Below are 25,577 nucleotides of genomic sequence, written 5' to 3'. Positions count from 1 at the left end.
TCTCCCATTGTGCCAAAGGTTAATTATTGTTGTGCCGTGCATTAATCGACAACTGCCTGACGTTTAGGTCATAAATGACTTCCCATTAATTAATCATTTTTGTACAAACAGACAGCAGGACAGAAAGTTAGATAGATAACTAGGGGACTTCCCCTAAACTACACTTCTTGAAAACTCATGAAAATTGAATATGATCACAGATGGAATGGCAAGTCTGCAACTCCCATTTCAATATCTTATAAACTATTTTATTTTATGTATAAAACGCCAAAAACATAATAAAACCTCGGACCAGACCCCTCCCATCCTCATGCGCACCAGAACGGAGAACACACTGGTCTCCAGAAGATCTGAAGGACTCACCCACTCCACCAGTTTGACGAAGCCCAGCGGCTCTTTGAGCGGGGACAGATTCAGCCGAAATCCAGTCATCATGGTTCTGGGGGGGAATCGAACCTGCGCACTTTTTCTCTGCTCGGATCCCAAAGGTAGCGGAAGAATGAAGCGCCCTGACAGGAATGACGTGGTGGCGGGGTAGAGTTCAGACGCTGCCACGCAAATCGCGGAGGCGGTGCTGCTGACTGCAAAGAGAAAAGTTTTACATCCAATGGGGAAAAAAAAGCATCCCCTTCAAAATAAGAGTAGTAACGGAGCTTAGGTGAGAAGATAAACCCCTTCGATTGCATACAAATGGGTTTATCGTCTTACTTAAACACCATTAAACCCCTTTGCCATCAAGAATTGTATTTAGATTTAAAGTCGAGTCAGATCCTGCTTCGACCTGGTCTAGAATAAACGGTATAAAAGCTGGAAATATGAAGCCATGGTGTTGCCCCCTGCTGGCGCTGCAGGGTATAACATGAGAGGTTTTAATACATGACCCTTGGGGGGGCTGCTGACTCAGTCATATGATTGTGGGTAACACAAGGCCTGGAATTATTACGTTTTTTAAACTGAGACAATAAGACAAGTACCCTTAATCTCACCTTCTGAATAAACAAAGTTAGAAAGACAAGAAGAGAGATAATGAAGAGTTTAGGGATATAGTGGAAGGCTACTGTTGCCTTGCATTTGGTCAGTTCAGTTAAACTGTGTTCTCTGCTCCGAAACTACAGTTAGTTTACAATAGTGGATTTTATTTTATTTTTTTTACAATTATTACCTAAAAATAAGATTATTCAAACATTGGCATGTTTGAATAATCCATCACAACTGGCAATGAATCAAATTGACGTCATCACAACTGGCAATGATTCAGATTGGCGTCATTTACTTGGACAATGTTTCCAATTAAACTACCAATCGAGCAGGTAGAGTTGAGGCCCCTTGCTGAAGGATTACACCATGTAGATCAGGGGTCACCAACCGTGTTGAACCTGAGAGCTACTTCATGGGCACTGAGTCATACGAAGGGCACCCAGTTCTATGAACTCTTCGGAAATAACAAATTTGCTCAGTTTGCCTTTAGTTATATATTAATATTAATGATTAATGATACTCATCTATGTGAAGACAGGTTAATTAATGAAGTCATGTTAATGATTTCTCACAATAATTATCAACAATGACTTGAAAAAGATGGGAAAGAGTTGTTCAAGAATGAGTAGTGCTGTTTTCAGAACAGGCCTGCGGGTGCCTCATGTGGTCCTTGGGGGCGCCCTGGTGCCCGCGGGCACTGTGTTGGTGACCCCTGATGTAGATTGATTAGGGTTAATACCCTTAATTACCTTTTGGATTGACATTGGTGAAGACTTCCGTTCTATTAGACACCAATATTAGATCTAAGTTTGCATAACATAGACCATATAAGACATGGTAACATATGTTATATAATCCAGTTAAATCCTATTGGTTTCTTTCAATAAGTAATAATAATAAAACACTCAATTCACATCGACATGGTGTGACCTTTAATCAATGCCGTGTTGACATTAGAGCAACAATTATGTCAGTTAAAATATCGGGGAGCTTGTGTGGGGAGAGAACGTGGGACAACCAGCATATACATACGATGAAACGACAAAGAAAAGAAAGAAAAATCACTTCATTTGTATTTTGTAATATAATCACGCAGTAGCATTCACACAGGTCCACACACACACGCATACGCACAAAGATACACACACACACACACACACACACACACACACACACATACATACCCGTTAACAGACTGAAGCACAATGACTGACTCATGTGTCATACAAACACACACACTTTTGGATAACTGTTGGTAGAAAACGGTACGTTTGAAAAACAAAAATGAAAGAATGATAATTTCCAGAGCTTTCCTTCCTTCCTCACCTACCCTCTTCTTCCTCAGTCAGATACCTTGTGGTATTGACAAGCAAGAGGGCAGTTTGGCCGCAAACATTTGTAAATCAACTATTTACTGCAATATTGGCTTCATTTCGACCTCCTGACCGTATGTCATACAAAATAATATTTTCTTTAGAGGTAATCAGAACCCAGATAGTATCAAAATATTAAACCAAAAACATTTTTGTTTTTCCACTTAAGAGTGAACCGCATAACATAAAAAAGGGAGACATAATAAAACGACTAGGCTAGGCTCATAATGCTTTGAGATGTACGGTTGGCATTCCAGTTTGGGGTCGAGTGCCCTTTAAAAAGCAGGCAGGAAGAGACGACTTGATGACATCACAAGATTCCAACTGGACTTGATGAAATCCCAAGATTCCGATCCCCGTAAACGGTAAAAGCACCACAACGGCTAACTATGGTAGCACAGTTGCCACGCATGACGAGATGTTATGTTTTGTTTCGTGAGCGATGGGAAGAATGTTGCAAGGGTCAAAAGGGCCCAAGGCCACTAGGTTAGGGTACCATGGGCACAGCGAAAGCTTTTCCACAGCAGTTGGCAGTTGCATTTCCTTCATATCCACACGTATATTCTATCTCATCGCCCATGGAGAAGAAAGGAGGATACGAACAGATGTTACCCCACACACAGGACTCTGGGACGGGATTCGTACCCGGGCTTTAAGAGCTGTTGGGAAGTGGTAGTCCAGTTAAACGTACACCCCCCCTTCAACACCCAATTGGCACGTTCCAACTTTCCAGAATCATCTCTTGGGGAAGTGTTTCCTGCTTGTCTGTGGGAGGGGGGGATTAAAGCAGTGATACACAGGACAATGTTGAATTGATAGACAAATCCGAAAGACCTGCTTCTCTTCAACCTTAAAGTATGTATTTATCCTCTGTCTGTTGTGACTGATGTTAAAATTCCTCTACTGAGCCCGTAGCAACGGTGTTAGCATTCCTACAGCCTGTCGTCCAATCACAACAAAAAGCCAAGCAACTTAAAGGAAGAGTGATTTTAAATTCCCTAGATGTCCCACCCCCCCCCCCCACTCAGAAAACAGATTTGCATAAAAATAACTGACTCACTTTGAAAAGGAAGAAAACGTCAGTGTGCTTACAGCAGTCCATGCACACTCTCACATAGTCAATCACTGGAGGAACATTTAACATCTCACACGCCTATCCAGGGGGATTAGAGGAATAGTCATTGTCCGATATACGTATTGTTTTACTGTGAACATTTTGTGGTTTAGATGTGGAATTTGTTATGAAGGGGACTTTTACTGCTGTAAGAAGTCTTATATTCCTGGAATCATTCCTTAATAACTCTACATACCTATTTTTGAAAAATTTTGGACAACTCAGTTCAAATCCACTAAAAAGGAAACTTCGCCCCAATTGATTCCTGAAAAAAGATATCTGAACGACTTCTGGTGGCCAAAGGTCTTCTCATCAAACCAGCAAAAACAAAGTGCATTAGTCCGAACTATATCGACCGGAATTGAGGGACGGCACCATCGTCAGTGTATGTTCAAACAGTGCATTCTGGGAAAAGCAGTTCTAGTTCTAGAAGCAAGGAGAACGACTAATTTACACTCGTGGAAAACACCAATCACATTTCGTTGGTTGCTAGTTACGATTAATAAGTGTATTTCACTCATGCAGACTCCGCAGAGTATATTAATTAGACCTATATAATAATGAAAGAAGCACTTCTTTTGGTGAGACACAATTTAAGCTGCAAGGATCGAATGGGAAAACAGATCAGTGGGAAAGAAATCAGTGTGTAGTACAAAGTTAAAATATTACACAAAATGCAAATAAAATGCATACAAACACATCATCACATTGACTAATCTTCTTTATACGGGGGCCAGACCCCAAATCCCCAGTAGTGCAGGACTTAAGAGCTGACACACCTAATCAGTGCAACCAATCAAAAAACATACGCATTATTTCCCTCCTTCACATGAAAAGACAAAGTTGACTTTAAACAGTATTTAAACATATATAGGTTTTCCACAGCTCTGTACACCATATATGGGGGGGAGGGAGGGGGGTAAGGACATGTCATCGATATGGTTGGATGTGGATTAGCATCACTTTCACTTTCTCTCCAGCTCACATCTTCTGTCGTCTCTCTCTCCCTCCCTCCCACTCTCTCTCCCTCCCTCCCTCACTCTCCCTCCCTCCCTCCCTCACTCTCCCTCCCTCTCTCCCTCTCCCCCCCTCTCTCTCTCTCCCCCCCTCTCTCTCACTCTCCCCCTCGCTCTCTCCCTCTCTCTAAAGACCGGTCGTCAGTGACCAAGCAACCAAATTAACAACAAAAAGACAAACATGAGACAGGAGTTTACACAGATCGCTGGAAGGAAGCTGTGACTTTTTTTTTTTTTTTTTTATGCCGAAGAAGACGAGGGCCAATCGGTTCGGCGAGGGGGGGGGGGGGGGGGGGGGGGTGGGAATGGTGAAGCTGCTAGGTGGGGAAAAGAGGTGTGGTCGACCAACGTGGTCAACATCTGAATTCTCTCTCTCTCTCTCTCTCTCTCTCTCTCTCTCTCTCTCTCTCTCTCTCTCTCTCTCTCTCTCTCTCTCTATGTCTCACCTGGGGGGACAGGGGGTCGTGGTGGGGGGGGGGTCACAGGGCCATCAACATCAGTGCACCCTACCTCCGCACGCTGGGTGACAGTGGAGGCCAAGGAGGTGAGGAATGGGGGGGAGGGGGGGGGGTGTTCTGCGTGGGGTGGGGTTTGGCGGGGGGTGGTTATGTAAGGGGGGGGGGGGGCTTATTTGAGCAGCTCCTCCTTCTCTGTGTCTTTGAGCTTGGCATTGTCTCTGACGTCGTCGAACGTGTACGTCTTCACGATCTTGCCGTTCTGGAACACCGTGTGCAGGAGGTCCTGGAGGGGGGAGGAGAGGTCAGAGGTCAGGCGTCGCGGCGACGAGAAGAGACGAGAGGCGAGTGAAAGGTGGGCGAGGAAGGGAGGGGGCGGAGGGTCCATCTTCTCAGATGGTTCTTTGATGGAAGCGGATGTGAACACGACGACGTCAATGTAAGCTGTAAGCAGAAAGTGTGCGTGCCTTTGCATGTGTGTGTGTGTGCGTCTCTGTGTCTGCCTGTGTGTGTGCATGTCTATACATGTGTCTGCCTGTGTGTGTGTGCATGTCTGTGTGTGTCTATACATGCCTGTCTGTCTGTGCACTCGCGTATGCGTGTGTGTGTGTGTGTGTGTCTATATGTGTGTGCCGGTGTCTTCGCGCGAGTGTGTGAGTGTTCGTCTATACATACGTGCGTGCGTGTGTGCCTGCGTGTATCCAAACATGTGTTTGTCTGTCTGCCTGTCTGCGTGTGTACAAGCACGTGTGTGCGTCACCGACTCACCACTCCGTACTCCTCCAGGTCCCCCTTGCCCTCCTCCAGGGTGACGAAGTGGCCGCTCTGGGTGCGGTGCAGGGACAGACGCCCCTTCTTTGACCTCTTGTTGGGGTCGGCCACCGGGTCCTTGAACACGTTCACCTGCGACCGCGGAGAACAGCCGTCACGCCTCCGAGCGGCGACCATGGTAACGTACGCGTGTATCTCCCCTCAATAAATTAAGAAAGCCTCTGTGGGCGTGTGTGTGGATGCCGGCTGGTTTAAGTCTGGTTGGACTCTTAAACGCTTAAAGCAACCAACACCCACACACACGCCCACAGTCTATTATACGGTGAAATAGCGCACGGTAAAACTATCCAGCAGAGGCTTTCAAAAACCAACAAGACTTAAATACAACAACAAATGTGAAGATCCATTTAGAAGCGGCTTTGATCAAGGACGGGACAGGTCCTCTTGCTCAGGGAGGCCTCCTGTTAGACCGCAGACATCCCAGTTTCAAACCAAGAGCCTTTCAACTGGGAGTCAAACAACAACAACAACAACCACTGGACCATAAACCCCACGCTAAGGGGACCACAGATGCAAATGAGCTTTTCAGCGAACTCTGGTATCGAACCTGTTCTGCACACGGTCCCTGTCAACTAAATCGATGAGCTAAACGATAAGCCGGGTTTCGTGCGCCACCACACCGACGTGGTTCTGAGGCGGCGGTCTGGTGCTCGATGCTGCTCACCCCCAGTCCGTTGGTCACCACGTAGCTGCACTTGAAGGAGCAGTTGAGCAGGTCCCGGGTCAGCTTCTGCAGCAGGGCGCCCCCGGAGCCGAAGGAGATGTTCTCGATGGACCACTTCTGCTCCTTCAGACCCTCCACGATCTGGGGGGGGGGGGGGCAGAGGGGAGGGTTGACGTTGTGACGGGAGATGGTCTACGTCCTTCTTTAGACGCTTAACACTGTGTTTGTTACGAGAAGCATGTGCCTTTCTGAAAGATTACATATATTGATTTACATATGGATGGGGACAGAATTACACGGTTTTCCTTTGTTCCTTTTTATTATATTTTATTATTTTCTCAATTGCTAGGAGAAGGGGTTGGCGGAGAATATTCCAGAAGTACCGTTAATTTTTTTTTACATGTTATATTCATTTTATTGACTTTTATATTAACTTTAACTGTTTAAACCAACAGATTATCACAGGCGCGTTTGCTCAAAGTGCTCTTGCACTCCAGCGTGTGTCAGTGTGTCAGTGTGTGTGTGTGTGTGTGTGTGTGTGTGTGTGTGTGTGTGTGTGTGTGTGTGTGTGTGTGTACCTCTTGCAGGGTGTTGATGTCCACTCCGTCCCCCTGGATCACTCTGATGTAGGGGGGCAGGACCCTGTAGCCCAGGGAGTTCTCCGTCGGGGGAAACTTCTTACCAAGGATCTCCAGGACCTGAAGGAATAAAAGCGAAACTCGCTTTTAATACTACTTTTAAAAAGCAAGTTAATATGCTGCTTATAAACACTGATACAATCCATTGTGTCATATTATGGTATTTATGGTATCATATTGGTTGTACAAGGAGTAAGAGTATACAAAGGAAACTATGTGGGGATTTTCAACTTTGTACATTCCTAGATAAGATAGTCCTTTCAAAATAAAAGCGTGTTTGAGACAGGATAAGATCATAAATTACTATGTAAACCAAGGGATAGTTTATCTACATAGCCCACATCATTGAGCACTGCGAACCGACGCCGCATACCGCGGTTGCACAGGAAGCGATGCTTGACACGCCCCAGAGTCACGATCTCCAGAACTGTGTGTGTTCCAGGAAAGGAGATATTTTTAGCTCAGTTTAATTTTCTCCTCCAGGGCACCTGCGTGATTCAATTCACTTCGACATAACAGCGTTCAACCCATGAGTGAATAAAATAGTCGAGGGGAAGGCCACAAGGACAACTTTTCAAAATAAAAGCATAGATTGCAAAACTAAAGTCACCAGCAACGGGGTGCAGCCCCCCCCCCCCTCGAGGACGGCTTTTCGAAATAAAAGCATAGATACCATTTATTTATTTTTACAAGAAAATAAAGTCACACGCTAGTGAGTGCAGCCCCCGGGGAGGGCTTTTCAAAATAAAAGCGGCAGACAAGAAAAAATGCACGGCACCTTCAGGACGGTGTCCAGGGGGTCTCCTGAGTCGGGCCGGACCACCAGGGGAGCGTCGGCGCTGCGGGACACGATCAGGCTCCTCAGGTCCTCGCCCCAGATCTTCTCGCAGGCGTTGTAGATGTCGTAGCTGTCGCTCACGATGGACACGGGAACGTTGGGGAACTGCTTGATGATGTGCTCGAAGGCGTCCTTCTCGTGGTCCTTGCCCCATGCTGTGATGGTGCTGGGAAAAATAAATAAATAGAACACGCTCTTATTTTGAAAGATTTAACACAGCGCTTTTAATTTGAAACATATGCCGCTTCAATGGAATGGAGGAGCATTTGGTAAGCATTGTCAACTAGGGTGAACTAGATAAACTGCTTTGACTAGGAAATATCAGTCTAAAATATGTCTAAAATAGTCTAAAATATACAAGTTGTAAAACTGTTGAAAACCAAGTAAGGGAAACTAAAAGTTACTTATTATAATGAAAACCCAAAAGCCACAGTATATTATTAACAGGAATCAGGATAGGTGATGCATCACCAGTGATAGAGAATAACAGGCAATAACACAGGACGTCCAGAAGAGGGCGATATTGTCCAGGTTTTCCATTAAGGAGCTAAGGCACAGAAGAGTATTTGTAGGTAGATTCCAGCAAACTCCTAATTCCACTGAACTTCCTGGTTGCATGGCTTCCTGTAAAATCTAGAATTTCCTGATGGGTTAGGCTGACTTGCTAACTGTGGGCAGAGTGAAATGTATGACATGTAAGGATTTTAACACGGTGGTATTCTACATAAAACTCTACATTATTATATAAGCTGTAAGTAGACAGATACAAATCAACATAAATTCTATGTAAATCCAGCAAGAGCAACCTCCAGTTGGTTTCCATTGCCTGCATTTGCGTATCCAAAACCAGTTTGGTACCTGGTCTTTTCCTAGTCGCATACACTTAATTATATTGAAACAATCTAGTCATTCAGCACACACACAGTCAATTCAGACGCTTGTCGCTATGGAACAGGTGTGTGATCTTCGTCTTCCTCAAAAGACCCACAAAGGTTTACCAGAGGGCATTGGGAATCGAACCTGGTACCTTTCGCCCGAGCACCCTAACTCCCTAGCACTTCACTATCTACACAAACTGGCACTAGAGACCTGCAATCAGTCCTCACACAACCAGATCGGTGCACATAGAAACACAAAGACGCAGAGAAACCCAGACACGTACACCCAAAAGAGAATCGCCTGCATCTGCATGGCACTCGATAATGCACTGAGCGATTGCGTTGTTTGTCTCTGGGTGACACGTGCTCAATAAGTGGATGATGTTTCCTCAGTGCTCCGTCCGACCTGTTAGCCCAGCAGAGAGGAGGAATGCTCGGGTTGCCACGCAGCCTCACGTCTCTGCAGCTGCCGGGACGAGACGCAGGTCTGCCCTGATGGGTTTACGAGCCCTAGGATGGGTTCATGGGGCTCATTATCCTAATGGACCGCCAAACAGAAGGACCCGATTCGGGCCGGTGAACGCCCTACCTCTTTACGGTAAGCCAGAAGCAGGGATAGGTTTCGTAAATACTTCCACTTAACTTTCACATTTTATATGGATTTAAAAACGGATATGAAGGATCCACTGACACAACGTTTTCTTTGAATCGACACAAAATGACCTTCCGAAGTTCAATACACATACATGGACACGGACAAGTTCCAAAATCTTCCGCGGGTGAGATTGACCGTGTGTTGCTATGGGTCTGGAGGTATTAACGAGCTTCGACAGGCCTGCGTGGGTCGGCATCTCCCGCAAAACAAACAAAACCCTCGGTTCAGCTTCTCCGCCCCACCAAGTGGAATTTCACTGAGGGCCCGCTCCCCAGCGGCCCTGTGCCAAACAAACAGGGGAGCGCTTATGTAATGATCGCCATGGCGAACGCCATCCCTGCAGACATAAACCTGGGGTTACCCAAGCAGCGCCTCGGCATAGTAGCGTCTGCCCTGTCAGCACGCTAACATAGCGTGTGAGCACGTATCCTGTTAGCATGTCATCATAGCATGTTAGCATGTAAACATAGCCTGCTAGCATGTTAATATAGCCTTTAAGCAATTAGAACATAGGCTTGTTTGCCTAGTAACATACTCTGTTGGCATGTTTACATGGGCTGTTAGTATGAAAACATAGCCTGTTAACATAGCCCATTTGCATGTCAACATACAGTTGTTGACAGGTTGACATGTAGCATGGTAGCATTCGTGTGCATTGCATCTCAGGGCGAAGAGGATTAACGTGCGCATGCAAGGAGGTAAAAGAAAGAAGAACGAAGAAATATCAAAAGAAAACGTCCGTCTATCCTCGAAGGACACAATAAGATACGCTTTCCTCCAATACCTTGGCAGGTTTAAAACATACACGACCGACCAACTACTAGAGGATGTGTCTGTGCAGGTGCGGGATGAATTGTGCGAGGTGTGCTCCGGAAATCTGGATATAGCGATTTGACGTCATGTTTAGTACTAAGACGAACCGAAAGGTGAAAATTAAAAAAGGTGGTGATTTCATGCCACCAAGTGTGAGTGGAAATGGAAAATCTTAACTTGCGATGGAACTACACACAGGAAAAAGCAGGTTTTCAAACAGCTTGTAACGGCTGATCACCCTCACATCTGGTGGCATAATAATGTCCCTTTGACACATATATGGGCGGGCATATGGCCCAGACCGAATGAACACTGATGGGCCTTAAATGTCATCGTCTGCTGCCGTAATGTTATGATGAATGTAAGTACTTTTATTTTAATCGTGGGTTCTGTCTTGATGTCCGGTTTTTGACGTCCTGTCCCGAAGTCTTGTCTGTGATGTTTGTAAATAGAGCCGGTGGGATGCAAGACCGATTCAGACTTGCTCCGACGATAAAGTCTCATCGTGTCGTCCACGGGTTCGACCGCAGGTTACCTGTGCTCCGCGGCGGGCACGGAGAAGCCGGGCACGGGGTCCTTGGTCCCGTAGTACTTCTTGATGACCCCGATCCCGGCGACGGTGTCGGTGCCCTTGAAGTTGACCAGGTGGGCGGAGGCTCCGATCCCTGCCGTCTGGGGGGGGGGGGATAGAAAGAGAACGGGGCGATGTTTATTACATCGAAGAGATGATTCAGAAGTACGGTCAGAAGTCACAAAGCAGCACGCATTTATTTTCTTTGTTCGTCGATGATGTGTCTTGTTTGTGGATCCACCGTTTCCATTTCCATCACCTAGTCTGAAGACAGTCTCCCTCAAAGCCAATAATACAAAGTTTTCCCTTCCATAGATATGGATGAATAAATACTAAAAACAGATGTACAGACGAGGCGAGACAGAAAACAAAAGGGCAGGCACAAAGAGGAAGACACAGAGCCAGACAGTCAACAAAGCAACAAAGGGGCAGACAAACCCGGCTAGTAGAAAAAAATGGACAGGCAGACAAAACAGACACACAGAAGCCCATACTTTCACCCCAAGATACGATTACGATGCACGTTATTCATCCTCAGACGGGGAAGAAAAGGACAAGGTGCACTCCAGGCGAGTGAGTTAGCGTTGTGGAGGTTCTCAGACTGGTCGGGCTCGGCCGTACCTCCTGGGATGAGACGCCCCGGTATCCAAAGTCGTGCAGCTTCAGCTCCAGGCCCGTCAGGTTGCCAGAGGTCTCCAGGAGGAACTTGGCCAGGATCTTCTTCTGCTCCCTGGAGTTGGTCGCCACGGTGATGGGGTACCAGATCTGGACCAGGATCGTCTGGAGAGGATGGAGGAGGAGGAGGAGGAGGAGGAGGGAGAGAGGGGGTTAATGGACAGGATCTCACACTTTCTGATTTCTGAAGAGAGCAAAAGGGTCAATGATTGGTTAGATGACGCAAGGATATTTGTAAGGACCGTCAAAAATGGCCCATTAAAGTTCTCACTCTTCCGTCCAGCTGAGATCAAAGCTTTACTACGAGATTGATTTATACCATGGCTGAGAAGATGCATTTGTGTGAACAGGTTAGTTAGTTACCTTTTCAAATCGCAGTGCGGCTTTGGAAATTACTTAGGGTATTAACGTGTCTTCCCCACTTTTCAAACACGGCGATCACAACACTGACAAATCAGACTTGTTTGCGGCAGCCAAAGATCAAGCAACGGTACAATACCCTGCAATGTTGAGAACAAAAAACCCTTTCGGGTTTTCACCTAAGCCACTCCGAAGTGGCTTAGTTCCAGGGTTTGGAATGGACAGGGAACAGCATGGATGCCTACGTTTATTAAAACTATCTCAGAAGCCTTACTTCCCATCCAGAGCACTCCTACAATAAACAATAAAAATGTAAGTGGAAATTAAATTCCGTTTCCCACCAGCCTTATCATACCTAAGTATATTTCTCAATACGTGAAGTTTGCTTTTCGTTTGGATCAGCTGGTGTGTCACCAGCTTACAACTCCTGGCGTTTCGATATCTACAGACTGCTTTACGCCGCAGCGATGCTAACAACCAAGGTTCTGATTCCACTATCTCGTCATTCTTTTGTAAACACTTGGTTTGGACATTTCTTTGTCTGAACTGTGGACAAACGACGTCTGCGTTATGGGGCCTTGACATTTTTACCGGGAATACGCAGCGCACAATCTAGCAATGTCGGACTGAGGATAGTGAATGGACACACACAACCGCACACGATCACGCACACACACCAAACTGGAGGATGGGCAATACAGGGACAAGAGATAAGAAGGCAGAAAACAAAAACGAAAGAGAGACGAAAAGAGCGAAATTATGAAAGTATGTGTGACAGTAGTATCGAAGAAAGAAAGACAACAGAGAGCGCCACACTCAAGAGTATCAAAGAGATAGAGAGGGATAAAAAGGTTTAACCCAATGATGCAGTGTACGTGCGGGCCAAGGACACAGAGCATTCTAATTTTAAATCCGTCACAAGGAAAGTGTGTGTAAATATATCCATGACCTATGTCTTTTAAAGCTGTGTGTGTGTGTGTGTGTGTGTGTAAATATATCCATGACCTATGTCTTATACAGCCAATCTGGGTGTGCGTTTGTGTGTGCGTTTGTGCGTGTTACCCTTGATATGAGCCCTCTTGCACAGGCCCATGCATGAGTTAACACCGGTAAGGCGTCATTTCCTAAGAGGAATTTCAAGTCTAACAGAATTCATGTGGGGTGGAGTCTGTTAACGGATCTTTTTATTTGGAAATCCCCGTTTGTTTGGTAGGCGGTGAGATGTCGGATCTTGCGGCATCGCGGACAATAAACTTGGTTTCAATACAAAACACAAACTTCAATTTTGCCTCTTGAACAGCATTACTTCGAGGTACACTTTGCCAATATCCTGCAACAAACACATGAAATAACAAATGTAATAGAAAATAAATTTACCTACAAAGGCTGAATCACAATTGCTTCAGGGACTTTCTTATATCATTTGCATTAGGTGGAGAAAGATGCTTACTGTCAGATAGACTCGGAATAAACCACTCAATACAGGGAAGTGCAACCCACATAATGTATTATCGAGGGAGCAGAAGCATTCATTGTGTTCATCAGTCAAGTGAGGACGAGTGAGAAAGAGGGAGAAAAACAAGAATGCAGGACTGGTGGCTTCCTTGAGAGGGATGGGGCAACTTTCCATTTAAGAAAGGTGGACGCGAGGCCGAGAGAAGTTGCATTCATTAAATAAATCATGCGTTTCCAAAGGACATTTCCCCTATGCATTGGTTTTCTCACAGAAGCCCTTTTTATTAACCTCGAGTCTCTGACCCGTCTACTTCAAGCGCAGATAGAACTAGTTTTCCTTTCATAAGAGATAAGAGAGATATTCAGAAATAAAGAATGGGAGGGCAGACTAACCGATGTAATAGTTGACCACATCCCCGTTGCTATGGGGACCAGGGGGGGAGGGGGGGGGGGGGTGAGAACTTCCCACTCAGTTGGCCCAATGGCACTCTTATCCTGTTTCATGTAAGTTACAATAAACCTAAACTGACACGGGGGAACATTTCCAGTAATCCAGTTAACTCGAGCTTGTCTTCTTTCTAAATACTTTACAGTAGAAGACTGAGGAGTGAGTGTTTTAACAGATCAGCTCTCCTAAATGAGTTTGCAATGAATAAATTAAAGAATCTTTGTGAACAACATCTAAAGTGATCAGAGTGTTGCTGTGCAGAGTGATATTTGTAGTTGTAAAGTAGTAGTAGCGTATTTTCCGCACTATAAAGGCGCAACGGAGTATAAGCCGCAGCAGCTAAATGTAATGATGTGTACAGATATAAGCCGCACTGGAGCCCGCTGCCTAAAGGTGGGGGGGCGCGGACCGGTCATAGAGCCCATAGAATTAAAGTTGGTGGACTGTAACCTGTAAAATCCATAGATTTAAGAGGTCCCCTAGTGGCCGTTAGCTGTAAAAGATTAGCCGCACCGTTATATAAACCGCAGAATCGAAAAATGGGAAAAAAGGCGCGGCTTATATTCCGAAAATTACGGTAGTTGTATTTTTAAGTTGTTTTAAAAATAGTTCATCTTTAAAACTACTGAAACAATAAACAACGGATTCTTAAGCTTCCAAAGCCAATGGGGATAAGTGGGAAGGAGAGACAGTTAGGGGGTTCCCACCCAAAAGGTTGTGGGGTTGAACCCCAATATCTGCAGTAAGTTGCTTTAGATAGAACGTGAAATAAACGCTCAATAAACCAAGGACTGAGGCCAGCAGCAAATTTCCGGTATAGCTGTAAAGCGCATTGCATCATACAAGTGTTTGTTTTGTAGCCTGGTACCAGCCCATAAAACCTTTTTTTAAAAACATCTCTGATTCAAAGTCTGCTCTACGGTTTCTTGAGCGATTCTCGGCTCTTCGCAAATCTCCACCGAGCCGATGAGCATCATAAGTCATAACTTCTTCCTTTTTCCAAACCTGCGTCTTCTGACATCACAAGTGGACGCGTCCACCTAGATGGTTGCTGGATAGGTCGGTCTTACCAGCCTACCCAGTGGTGTGTAGCGAACGTCGCTCATCTATCCGTCACACATCTAGGTGGACACGCCCACTTGTGATGTACAGAAGAGGCGGATTTTCAAAACAGCTTGTAACTGCTGATCACACTCACACCTGCCGGTATAATATGTCACCTTTGATAACAGCTAAAAGACAGAGAGTGAAATCGTGTTTTAAGGCGCCCCCAGGTCACGGCTCTGCGGGCCCATACGGCTGCGTTATATTGTGGTTTGGGTGCCCTTGTTTTGTTGCAGCAGACCTCTTACCTCCACCCAGTTGGTAAGCCAGTAGCACTCGGGGTCGGTGCTCTCCACGGTGAACAGGACGTTCCCCCGCGGGATCACACTGCCTTCTGGTACCGCCTTGATCTCGATGGGCAGGTGGCCATCGTATTTCTGGAACACACACACACACACACACACACACACACACACACACACACACACACACACACACACACACACACACACACACACACACACACACACACACACACACACACACACACACACGTCAGTGTCTTACATTTGTTTAGTGTACACTCGTTTTGGGTTACCACACTGCGGTGTGATATTTCTACTTGCTTGCGGGCTCAGAAACATGACGTTGCATGAACTCTTTTCTTAAACTTAAACCAGACACTGATTTTGGAAGTCCTATCGGATTAGAAGTGAGCGCATGTGTGTGTCTGTTCGCAACACAATGGCTATATCAGACACACCCACGCAAAACTATCATCACAAAAACAATCTGACTTTCACTATCACACAAACTATCTGACTTTCATCGGTTACTGCTGCAATTTTTTCCCGCCCACGGACGCTCTGCCTCATACGGATACAAATCACTTATGCTATACATGTACCACCTAGACGGGTCGCAAAACTACCTGCAAAAAAACCTACAGCTGAGACTTGCAGGAGCAGATTCAAGCAGTTGTAACGATGGATTTGTGCTCGCTCATTAAAATGCTGAATCAACATAGCGTTCTATATAATTTTATTTGTGAGGAGATTCTTCACAGACGTGCAACTTCTGATGCATTAGTTCACATTTGGGTTTACGAATGCACACATTTTGGGCATGTTCTCAGATTATGAAACACGGCTGTGCGAATGTGTATTGCACCAACTGCGCTGCAATGATTGCAGCAAAAGTGTCAATTGCATGACTCTTTGCAGTTGTGATGCACAGGATAGGATTTGTGCACCTGTAACACAGACTTGTGTACTCGTAGACCCTATTTAGTGTTTACAATGGTAGAAAAAATAATTACAACTTCAAATTTACTGTTACACATTTGTGACTTTAGTGTACACATACAAAATCTGCAGATACAGGTGCTAAAGACTTTTGCTACAATACTACCTTCATAGAAAGATGGCTTACCTACAGCTTGCAGTAGGGCGATCTAATAAGTTGCCTGCATAAACGCACGCAATCGTTTGTGTGGGTGTTTGTTTACACAAAGCACAACAATGGCAAGATGTTTTTTTTGAAACACAAAGTCTGCTGCATGGTAGCAACGTCCATTGTTTTTAATTGAATGAATGAACTGAATTGTAATCAACTTTCACGGCAACCAGAGTATCAACAGCTGATTATTAAAAGGGATTAACATTTTTTGACCTTGCTCGACTCACTCAATTGTATAGGACAGCCGGTGGGCGGACTATTATAATATTCTAACCGGAAGGGACGACTTGTAAGCCAAATATTTTTTTACATTTCAAACTTTTTAAGGATTTATTTGTGTTAACAACTCACAATATTAATGATTATTACCGTCTCAAACCCAGGACATTGCACTCAAAGGCTCAAACAGCTTGCAGTTCACTTAGCGGCCACAGGGGTCAGTAATGAGAAGGAATTACCTCTTTTTAGAAATTAAATCTGTGGCATGTATCCCGATGCTATGAACTAAATCTGTGGCGGGGGGTTATTTTCCCGGGGCGGCTTATAGGTCGATTTTGCAAACCTATTTCAGTGATTTGCAATCGAGTGATAAAACATGAAGTTCCTAATACCGTCCCGAGGTAAGGTCCATAAGCTCATTTACATTAGGGGTTTGAAAAGTAAAAAGATATCCTCGTAAAGAAATAAGCATTGGCATCAATTCATCACTGACTAAAATACACACAGGACCGTTCTCCGCCATCTGCTCCCAGTCCATTAGCGATGATTCAAAACCTGTGCGTCTCAACGAATTGCTTGCAAAATAAAAGATGCCTTCTTTTCTAAATCTAAAAGTTCAGGTTTCTACTAAAGCTTGAGCGAGATATGAATTATGGTCATCCGAGTCTAAATAGGGCAATCAGTTGATGGATAAATAGATTACCTCCAGGATGTAGTTCCAGCCTTTCTCGTTGAAGACATCATCCTGGAAGTGTTCCCTGTAGACCTCTTTGGCCTCCTGGATCTTCTCAGGGGTCACCACCTTCCCTGCAGGGGGAACAGAGAACATTTATTAAAGAGACCCTATTATACTACTTTTCTGGTCTTAATTTCTTATTAATGACTCCTGTAGCGCAACCTGACACGAATCACAGCACAAAAAACGATGTAGATTTTCGAGAAACTCTTCCTCTCATCTGGGCGCTTTCAGCATTCTCTGTCAACGCTCGGATTCGTCCTTCTCCGCCCCCTCGCCCCCCTCCTGCCAACCCCACTCCGTTGTGATTGGTTACCTTCCGGAAGACCTGCGAAGGGCAGTCGAGCTTCACCGCCCGTGCAGATTTGACCAGGCATATCGGGGCGTGGCAGGAGTGCCTCTACGTAGATGATTTCCCGGAAATGTGAACAAGTGAATCGCAAACGTTGTTCCGAGTGTTTAGCGCTCTGCACAGCCACCCCAGACTGTCAGCAGGGAATACGTTGAAATGCATGTAGGTCATTATTTGACACTTTAGTATGGTTAAACATGACTATCAATCATTATAACAACGTTTATAGGTCATAAAAGTCGAAAAAGCCTAATAGGTCCCCTTTAAGGTAAATGAGAGACAGATTGAGAGAGAGCAGAGTGCGCTCTTACGCAGTTATTGTACGTTGTACATCCTTGCACTTACAAACAGTACTTAGCGTTTTGAAGCACCTTATCCTAGCTATCTTTTTTGTATACGGGGAATGTTATAACCTAACAAATGTTAGTCCTTGGCACTTGGTTCTATGAACACCCTTAGAGTTCCAACAGAGATATTTTGTTTCTCTTTCTTCAGAGAAATGTACTTATTTTAAGTCGCTTTGGATAATAGTCTGCTAAATGCCCTAAATGAGTGACAGTAAAGAAAAAGGTAAGAGAGAGGGAGTATAAGAAGGTGAAATGGCAATGGCAGGAGGTAGAATGGGATAAATAAACAGAGAGAGAAAGAAGAACGATATGAGCAGGAACTTAGTCTGACCGAAAACCTAAACTAAAAACAAACAAGGACTGCTCATTAACGCAAACAGCAGCATCATTTGTCAGAAACATTTACCCACTTCCGCAAAAGACTGTCTGCCAAGGAACGCTGGAATGAGATTCTACTGTTGCCGCCACTGTAATTAAATTAGCAGCGCACCACATGCATCTTTGTCCACACACGCAAGCATTCATGCACGCACACACCTACTTGAAACGTTAATTTCTAGGGTACACTAAATGGGGGCTTTGTCCAAAAGGCAATGTGCATGTCATGCTGGGACAAAGCAGTGAGTTTTTGGCTTTAAAGCGGAAATATGGTCACAAATTATCTTCATCATTTGATACGTTGCAAACGATATGTGGGAACAGAGTTGGCTATTATCTCGAAGTTTCAGTTTAATTCAACCATGACATTGAATAGCATAACTCAAAAGCTTTCGCTTACATGTTTTAAGAGACTTTAGTACTAGAATATGACCACAAGTCAGAATATTTAGGGACTTTTTTTGTCAAAGGTCATAAACTCATCCGCGACACTTGTGAAGGCTAAACGTGTGTAACTAACAAATCAACTTTAATATTTTAAGAGCAATGAATTTTTTAGATTCACTCTGTAAGTAGAATTCTAAGAACAATGTGAAAAGGTATGTGGAATAAAACTGCACTACATTTTCTTTATAATTTACTTCTTACTTATTTATTCCTGCTTGCCAGCTGGGCTTTGGCCTGAAGTGCAGCTGTTCTTTTGTTTCTCGTGCTCTCTGCTCCTTTTCTTCCCATTCCTTAATCTACTTCTCCCCTGCCCCTCTCCTACCCCACCATGAAATCCTCTTACGTGACACAATGCAAACTGTTTCTCTTTCTCTCCTTCCTTTGCTCTCCTGTGATGCCCTAACGACTGCTAGCCATCTTACATTTAAAAAAAGATGACATTTTAAAGAAAGGAAAGCCACTCCAAACTCCCAAAATGCATTCTGTTCTCCTCTGTATTTATCTGTCAAGTCTCGTCTTACTGTTCTCGGGGAAGATCGTGTGGATCAAAATGACACCATATCTATGGGGAGTGCTAATTAATGTTCATCACTATTCTCGGGAAAACTTGTGGGGGTATCTTTGGAATAGAAGTACAATTCTGACGCTGTGGGGAATCTGCAGAGTGTACTCAAACGGAATTAGGAAGGTACTTGTTTACAGCCAATGGTGGCGAATTTTAAGTGTAAGACCCAGCAAACTCATCTACCCCTGAACAAATACAACTTACAACAAACTTTTGGGTTTTACAACTTAAACGTACATCTTCAGGGGTATGACATGACAGAAGGGCTGGGCGATTCAACAAATTTTGATCGCGTTTCGATTTTAGCGTCAAAAGATCACAAAACTAATATAATCGAGTTTTCAGATTAATATATATTTTTTTTTCATTAAATGTATTAAAGAAAGTGGAAAGAACAGCTGGATACATATCTGTACATTACTTTAGATTTGAACATTTTCTTTTCGACCATTTTGTGAATTTTCTGGTAAGTTCTCAGTTACAAAGTGTTTTTTGGGGGAGACATGCTGAATAAATACGTCATGTTATCAAACTCAAAAATGATCGTTTGAACAATCATGATTTCATGATTGTTCAAACGTTGACCAAAATAACCGTGACCATGATTTTTATCCATAATCGAGCAGCCCTACATGACAGTTGTCGATCTTACCTTTGAGGTACTTGTGGAGGATGTACTGCAGGCCGTAGAACACCGTCTTGTCATACTTGACCTTCCGGTTCTTTGTGGGCTCCGTTCTGGTCTCCCGGCACTCAAAGTAGGAGTACACTTTGCTGGTGTTGGGCGGGTACTGCTTGTAATGTGTGACCTGCGGGACGAAGGCACACAGAGGTGAGGCTGGGGATTCAGCGTGCAGACGAGCCCCCTGTCAGACCTACAAGTCGTCCACATGGATGAGCAACTTAAGGTTGCATATTTGCACCAAACCTACCATTAATGGGCCATAACAGGTGCAAGGGCGATTGGTTATTACAAGAACAATCAATATGATGAAACTATGATGATATCAGAAGTGGAGGCAACACAAGATCGTATAAACGAGAATGTTATGGCTATCAGCCACCCATCTGGCTGATAACCAGATAAGGGTGCTTAAGATTATCTTATTGACATTTAACCGCATGCCTAAGGTTGGCTGAGATGCAGTTTCGCTTTCACGCCCAAGTACACTCTTAGGCCCTTAGGCTATATGCTTTGGGGACTGCAGGAAAAAGCAATCAACCAGGTGTCTGAGACATCTACGCAAAGCTAGCAACATGATTTCAGAACCCGGACCCATACATGCCGATCAAATCAAAAGGCGTCAAAGAAACACAAGATCCACTTCAAGCGGGGCTGCATGCGCAACCCCTCAGTTGCAGGCTACAGCTAACCTAGCTTAGCTTTGATCCTAATAAACATTGACATCTTGTAATTGCTTTACTTTTGAAAAGTTTGCCACACTCAAACGATCCGAAGCATAGTAGGTGTGTACGAGCGTGTACATGTGGGTGATTTTATATTTGCAATTTATCATCCACAGATGACATGCACATTGGTTAGTTGATTGATAAATGTGCACATTCCGTAGATTGTTTAGAATGCATACATTAAAAACTAACATTATAGTAGAAGAATGTTGATCCCTTTAAAAAAAAGGTTATTCAATTTGGTGTCGGTTGGCTTCGCAGAGGAATTTCCAGTTGCTTCAAATATCTTTTCTCGGAAACATCATGCTCTTTAGGGTCAGACCAAACACTTTCACTTTCGATTTTCTCAGCTCGCCTGTATTTGCATCCTGGCAGCTTGAAGAAATTAATCAATCATATTCTCAATTGTCTGTAATGTTTGTAAAAACAAAGTTTCATGTCGATAGGTAGACTTGAGTGTAAAAAATACGACCTTATGAATTTGGGTCACTTAAAAGTTCATGGCTTTTTATCTATGCAACCAAACCCTATCAAGAGGACGTTGGCATTTGACTTACACTAGCCTGACATTGAACATTTTGAGGAGCCCCCCCTCTCTAATGGACGAGTTCCAAAGAATCCTATCTGGTTATGTGACCACAGACTTTGGATGCTGCTGAGGTCAAACAGGAAGAGAGATTGTCAGGTGACTTGGTGAAAATACGTCTAAAATTAGGATACGGACATTATACAAGCCCTACACACCCACCACAAGCAGTGCGCCATGGCCAAAGAACAGCATGTTTTTAGTGGAATGATAATACTGCGTATTTTTGCTGACCTTTACAAATGAGAATCCTGTAACAGACTCTGCTCACACTCCTGGAAGAGTTCCCAAGAAGCCAAACATCTGTTTCCGAATCTCTCTCGAACACCCACACAAGCACAAACAAACACACACGCACACACAAACACACACGATGTCCCCGGAACCTAAAAGATCTTCCGGATCCTTTGTCAAGTCCAAGTCAATTTTATGCATGTCTTTATTCATAACAGTTAGTCAAAGGGCTTTCCAGGACGACATTAAACAACATCCTCCAACACAAAGCCCTCTAAAGGCCAAGGAATAATTGCCCCAGAACCCAGAGGGAAGGAACATTGAAAGGGTGTAGTAAGCCCTAAATGGATAGGCATAACAGCAGCATAAAAGTCATAAGTTACGGGCAATCAAATTAGGTTTGAATGGCTGAGTCATCCGAGGACCGATGCATGCCAGGACACATCCAGGCTACTCCGAGCGAGAGAGTTCATGTTGATATACACACACGGCCAACGGGATGAATGGTGTTACTGTATTAACTCAGAGCTCCAAGGAAAGTGTGTTTATTTTGAGTTTTTTCTAACTGAAACTCCCAGAGTTTCTTTTGTTGTGCTAAAAAAGAGGAAATTTGTGAATATGTAAAACAAATAAGGAAGTTGACCAGAGCATAACACACAAACTACTGTAGCAGGTCGGAAAAGTAAACGTCAAGATATCCAAGTGCTACCCGTAATAAACTCAGAACTCCGGAATTCTAACTGAATGGCTTTATTACTTGTAGTTCACTGACGTTGTCATGTTAACATATTGTTGTGATGCTTGACTTGCGTGTAATGCTTACAATGCAGGCTCATTGTTAAGCTAGCCCACCAATGTCTGAGTCTCCCATGGATACGTCAGGGACTGAAATAAATTCATTAACGTTGGCCACTGCTGGAGAGGCTTACTGCAGGAGAAGGGGCTAGCATAGCCGGGTAAATGTCACTGTAATAGTGTTTCTGTGACCCTGTCCTTCCCCCTCAACCTCAGAGGACCCAAAATAGTGTAGAGATAAACAACACGACACATGGGCCTGACACCACACAAACTAACTCACACACATCTTAGCTTCGTCAAGTGACCCTCCTTCATACGACTTTGGAACAATGCAACTGTATACCAAGTAGTTTGTGAGATATTTTAGTGTAAATATCGCTGTTCGCTCAGATGGCAAACGCTGGCTCGAGATTCAACTTCAAAGAACAGTTTGACTGTCGACTTTATACCAGCGGGAATACAGAGTACATCGCAAAAGCAGCCAACGTAGCCGATTGCGTGGACGGCAACAACAACAAAAGCCCAAACAAACATTAAGAGCCCATAACGGCCGACCGAATATAAAGAGAGAAGAACTGAGATGCGCACACACACACCCACCTACATTGTATGGATACAAAGCACATCGACTCACAGTAACATGATCCCTAGTGGGACTTAAGAAAACAGTCAGAATTTGTTTGTATTTTCACCGGCTTGTTGGTCACTTAAGTCTGCGTAGGACTATCTGGTTAGCAATCTTATTTTCTTAAATCACAACAGAAGAGTCATCCGGTTACAAGAAGGAATAATAAATGATCACCAGAACGGAAATATTAAGCCATTAGACGAAGGCCAGCCCAGGAAACACTCAATGGCATGAAATGGGATCCACATCAAAGCAAAAGCTTTAGACTCTGTTTAGAGGTGCGTTTACCACACACACACACACACACACACACACACACACACACACACACACACACACACACACACACACACACACACACACACACACACACACACACACACACACACACACACACACACACACACACACACACACAATCTTAACAAGCAGCTTATTTCGTAAATTTGTATGCCCACCATGTTACAGTATGATGTATTCAGAGTTCTAAACATGCGCCCCAGGATATGGACGAGTCGAAATGCTACTAATTCTATTTACAGACTAAATAAATAATAATAAAAAAATAAAATCAAAAAAAATGCTAGTAATGTATTTGTGCTGCACGTCATGTTGGGATGACAGCTTGGTTGGGAACAGGATATATGGTACTTCAACTTGTAATCATTTAATAGAGTTTGAAGCTGGATCATGTTCGATTCAAATGCAACAGTCCGAGACGTCCTACCTACATCTACGACATGGGAAAGGCCATGCTGAAATAAGAATTGACTGCAAAGGTTGTAGCCTAAAGTGGAGGAACCACTAAGTAATTAACCTTCCCTGGGAGAAACTTTGAAAACTAGATGTTCATATTGCGCTTATGTTGCTCAATATGACCCATAATACATTCAAACCTAATCATTTTATAGAACAATTTGTGGTCTAGAGTTTATACTCTGTTATTTGCAGATTAGACTGAACTAAACTAGTCAGGACCATATCAGAGACTAGCTTCATTCAAATATATATGTTATATGTTAATCCTTGATAGTATAAAGAGCTTATTAAGAAAACAGTTCTTCTGAAATCAAGTAAAGCTCTGTTTTACACATTGAGTGTGTTTACTTGAAAATGAAGACTTCTCTACCGTCTCTTTAACAGAAAAAGCTTCGTTTTATTTCCACCACATTGCTTTAATGCTTTTCATTCTCATTTGTACCAGTAACCTCATATTTCCTGCCGTGGTATTAACCATTCCCTTATCCTACCGGCACAAATAACAAAGTCTTGTTAAAATAGGGAAATTACACATCTGTAAAAACGAAACTAAAAGCAAGGTGAACAAAACAAGGTCCCCCGGAACCTCCATCCCGTCGACCAAAGCATAACAATTGACATACATCTTCAAAACATTAACTGTGATGAACACAAAATAACAAAATAATAATAACATTACACCGCTACAACGTTACGTTTCAATTCGCTGCAAGACCCGATTTCTCGATTTTAGGATCAGGTGGGCGGGTCACAAGAAACCGAGACTCAGATCAGACGAATCTTTAATTTCGTTTTCGGACTAGTGACCCCCCCCCCCCCCCCCCCACACCCCCCCCATTTTACTGTCTGTCTGTCTGCCTAGTTGTGTGTTAAGTGCTGGATGCCAAGTTAAATTCCTGTGTGTCCATTGATGCATTTGCGCATGGTGCCACAGCAGGTTGTGCGCGAGCGGGTATGCGACCTGCTCGCGCAACCTGGGCTGGGAAGGGAAGGGAAGGCTCACGTGCGGCTCATCACATCATCCAGAAGAGACTATGGCTGCTCGATAGCTGCAAGCAGCGTTGCCAGATTGGGCCAGACTTCCCCTCCAATCTGGCAACCTTCAGGCTAACGTTAGCTTCCCACCACCTTTCATATAATCTCCTGTTTCGGTCTCCCTGGCTAGTAGCGAGCTACCTAGCTAGCGCCTATTGCACATCAACGCGCCTCAGCGGACAAAGCTCGGGGGAGGGAAAACGCGAACGTTTTCTCCTTTTACGAGGCGGGTTTTATGGGGTTCGTCCTTGTGTTCGTCGCGGCTGTAAGGGTCGCTTTATCCTGGATCTGGAGGAGGATGCTTTCTCGGTGAAATTGGTACCCCGTTTCGACCTGCCCTATCCTCCTTCTCCTCCGCCTCCTCCTCCTCCCCATTTGGCCTTGCGATAACCATCGGAGATGCCACAGAACCGCGGGATGGCCTTGGTGCTGATTAAACCACCTTGACGGGTCTATTATACTGGGGAATCGCCCCCTCTGCGTGTTTTTATATTTTTTTGTTTTATTCTATAATCAACAGCGAACCCCCTTTAAACGTAGAAACATAACACAGATACGTTACCTTGTAGGAGTCGGTCGCTAGCAGTATGTTGAAATCGCTGTCTCTGTGCTCCATCTTTCCCCTTGGTTCTGAGTCAGTCGCAGCTGTCAGTATTGTGTGTGCGGAGCTCCGTGTGTATGTGTGTGTTTGTGTGGAGCGCCGTGTGTATGTCTGTGTGCAAGCCGCCGGGAACTCTAGCAGCCGAGTAGCAGCCAGGTGTTGCCAGATCGGGCCCTATTCCCCAGCCAATCTGGCAACACTGGCTGCAGCGCGCTGAT

The 25,577-nt window shown here is 44.3% G+C and overlaps 2 protein-coding genes across 2 annotated transcripts in view; both read right to left on the bottom strand.

Moving 5' to 3' along the window:
* Window positions 1-726, bottom strand: part of sypl1 (synaptophysin-like 1) — an 8,938-nt gene extending 8,212 nt beyond the window's left edge. Inside the window, exon 1 of the mRNA XM_030341240.1 lies at window positions 364-726. Within this exon, the coding sequence (XP_030197100.1) occupies window positions 364-435 (72 nt within the window). The 5' untranslated portion in view covers window positions 436-726. The remainder of the gene's footprint in view (window positions 1-363) is intronic.
* A 1,161-nt stretch (window positions 727-1,887) lies between these two features.
* nampt1 (nicotinamide phosphoribosyltransferase 1) lies at window positions 1,888-25,545 on the bottom strand. The gene is made up of 11 exons (XM_030341219.1): window positions 25,321-25,545; window positions 19,961-20,117; window positions 17,187-17,290; window positions 15,115-15,243; window positions 11,446-11,604; window positions 10,789-10,925; window positions 7,848-8,073; window positions 7,010-7,129; window positions 6,432-6,572; window positions 5,705-5,839; window positions 1,888-5,222 (listed from the first exon to the last, which is right to left on the bottom strand). The coding sequence occupies exons 1-11, from the start codon at window positions 25,372-25,374 to the stop codon at window positions 5,109-5,111; spliced, it is 1,476 nt and encodes a 491-aa protein (XP_030197079.1). The 5' UTR covers window positions 25,375-25,545; the 3' UTR covers window positions 1,888-5,108.
* Between the last annotated feature and the right edge of the window lie 32 nt (window positions 25,546-25,577).

This window comes from Gadus morhua, chromosome 19, assembly GCF_902167405.1.
Source record: "Gadus morhua chromosome 19, gadMor3.0, whole genome shotgun sequence".
In the NCBI taxonomy this organism is placed as follows: Eukaryota; Metazoa; Chordata; class Actinopteri; order Gadiformes; family Gadidae; genus Gadus; species Gadus morhua.
Note: the sequence above shows the minus strand (reverse complement) of the source record. Positions and strands in the feature narration are given on the sequence as shown.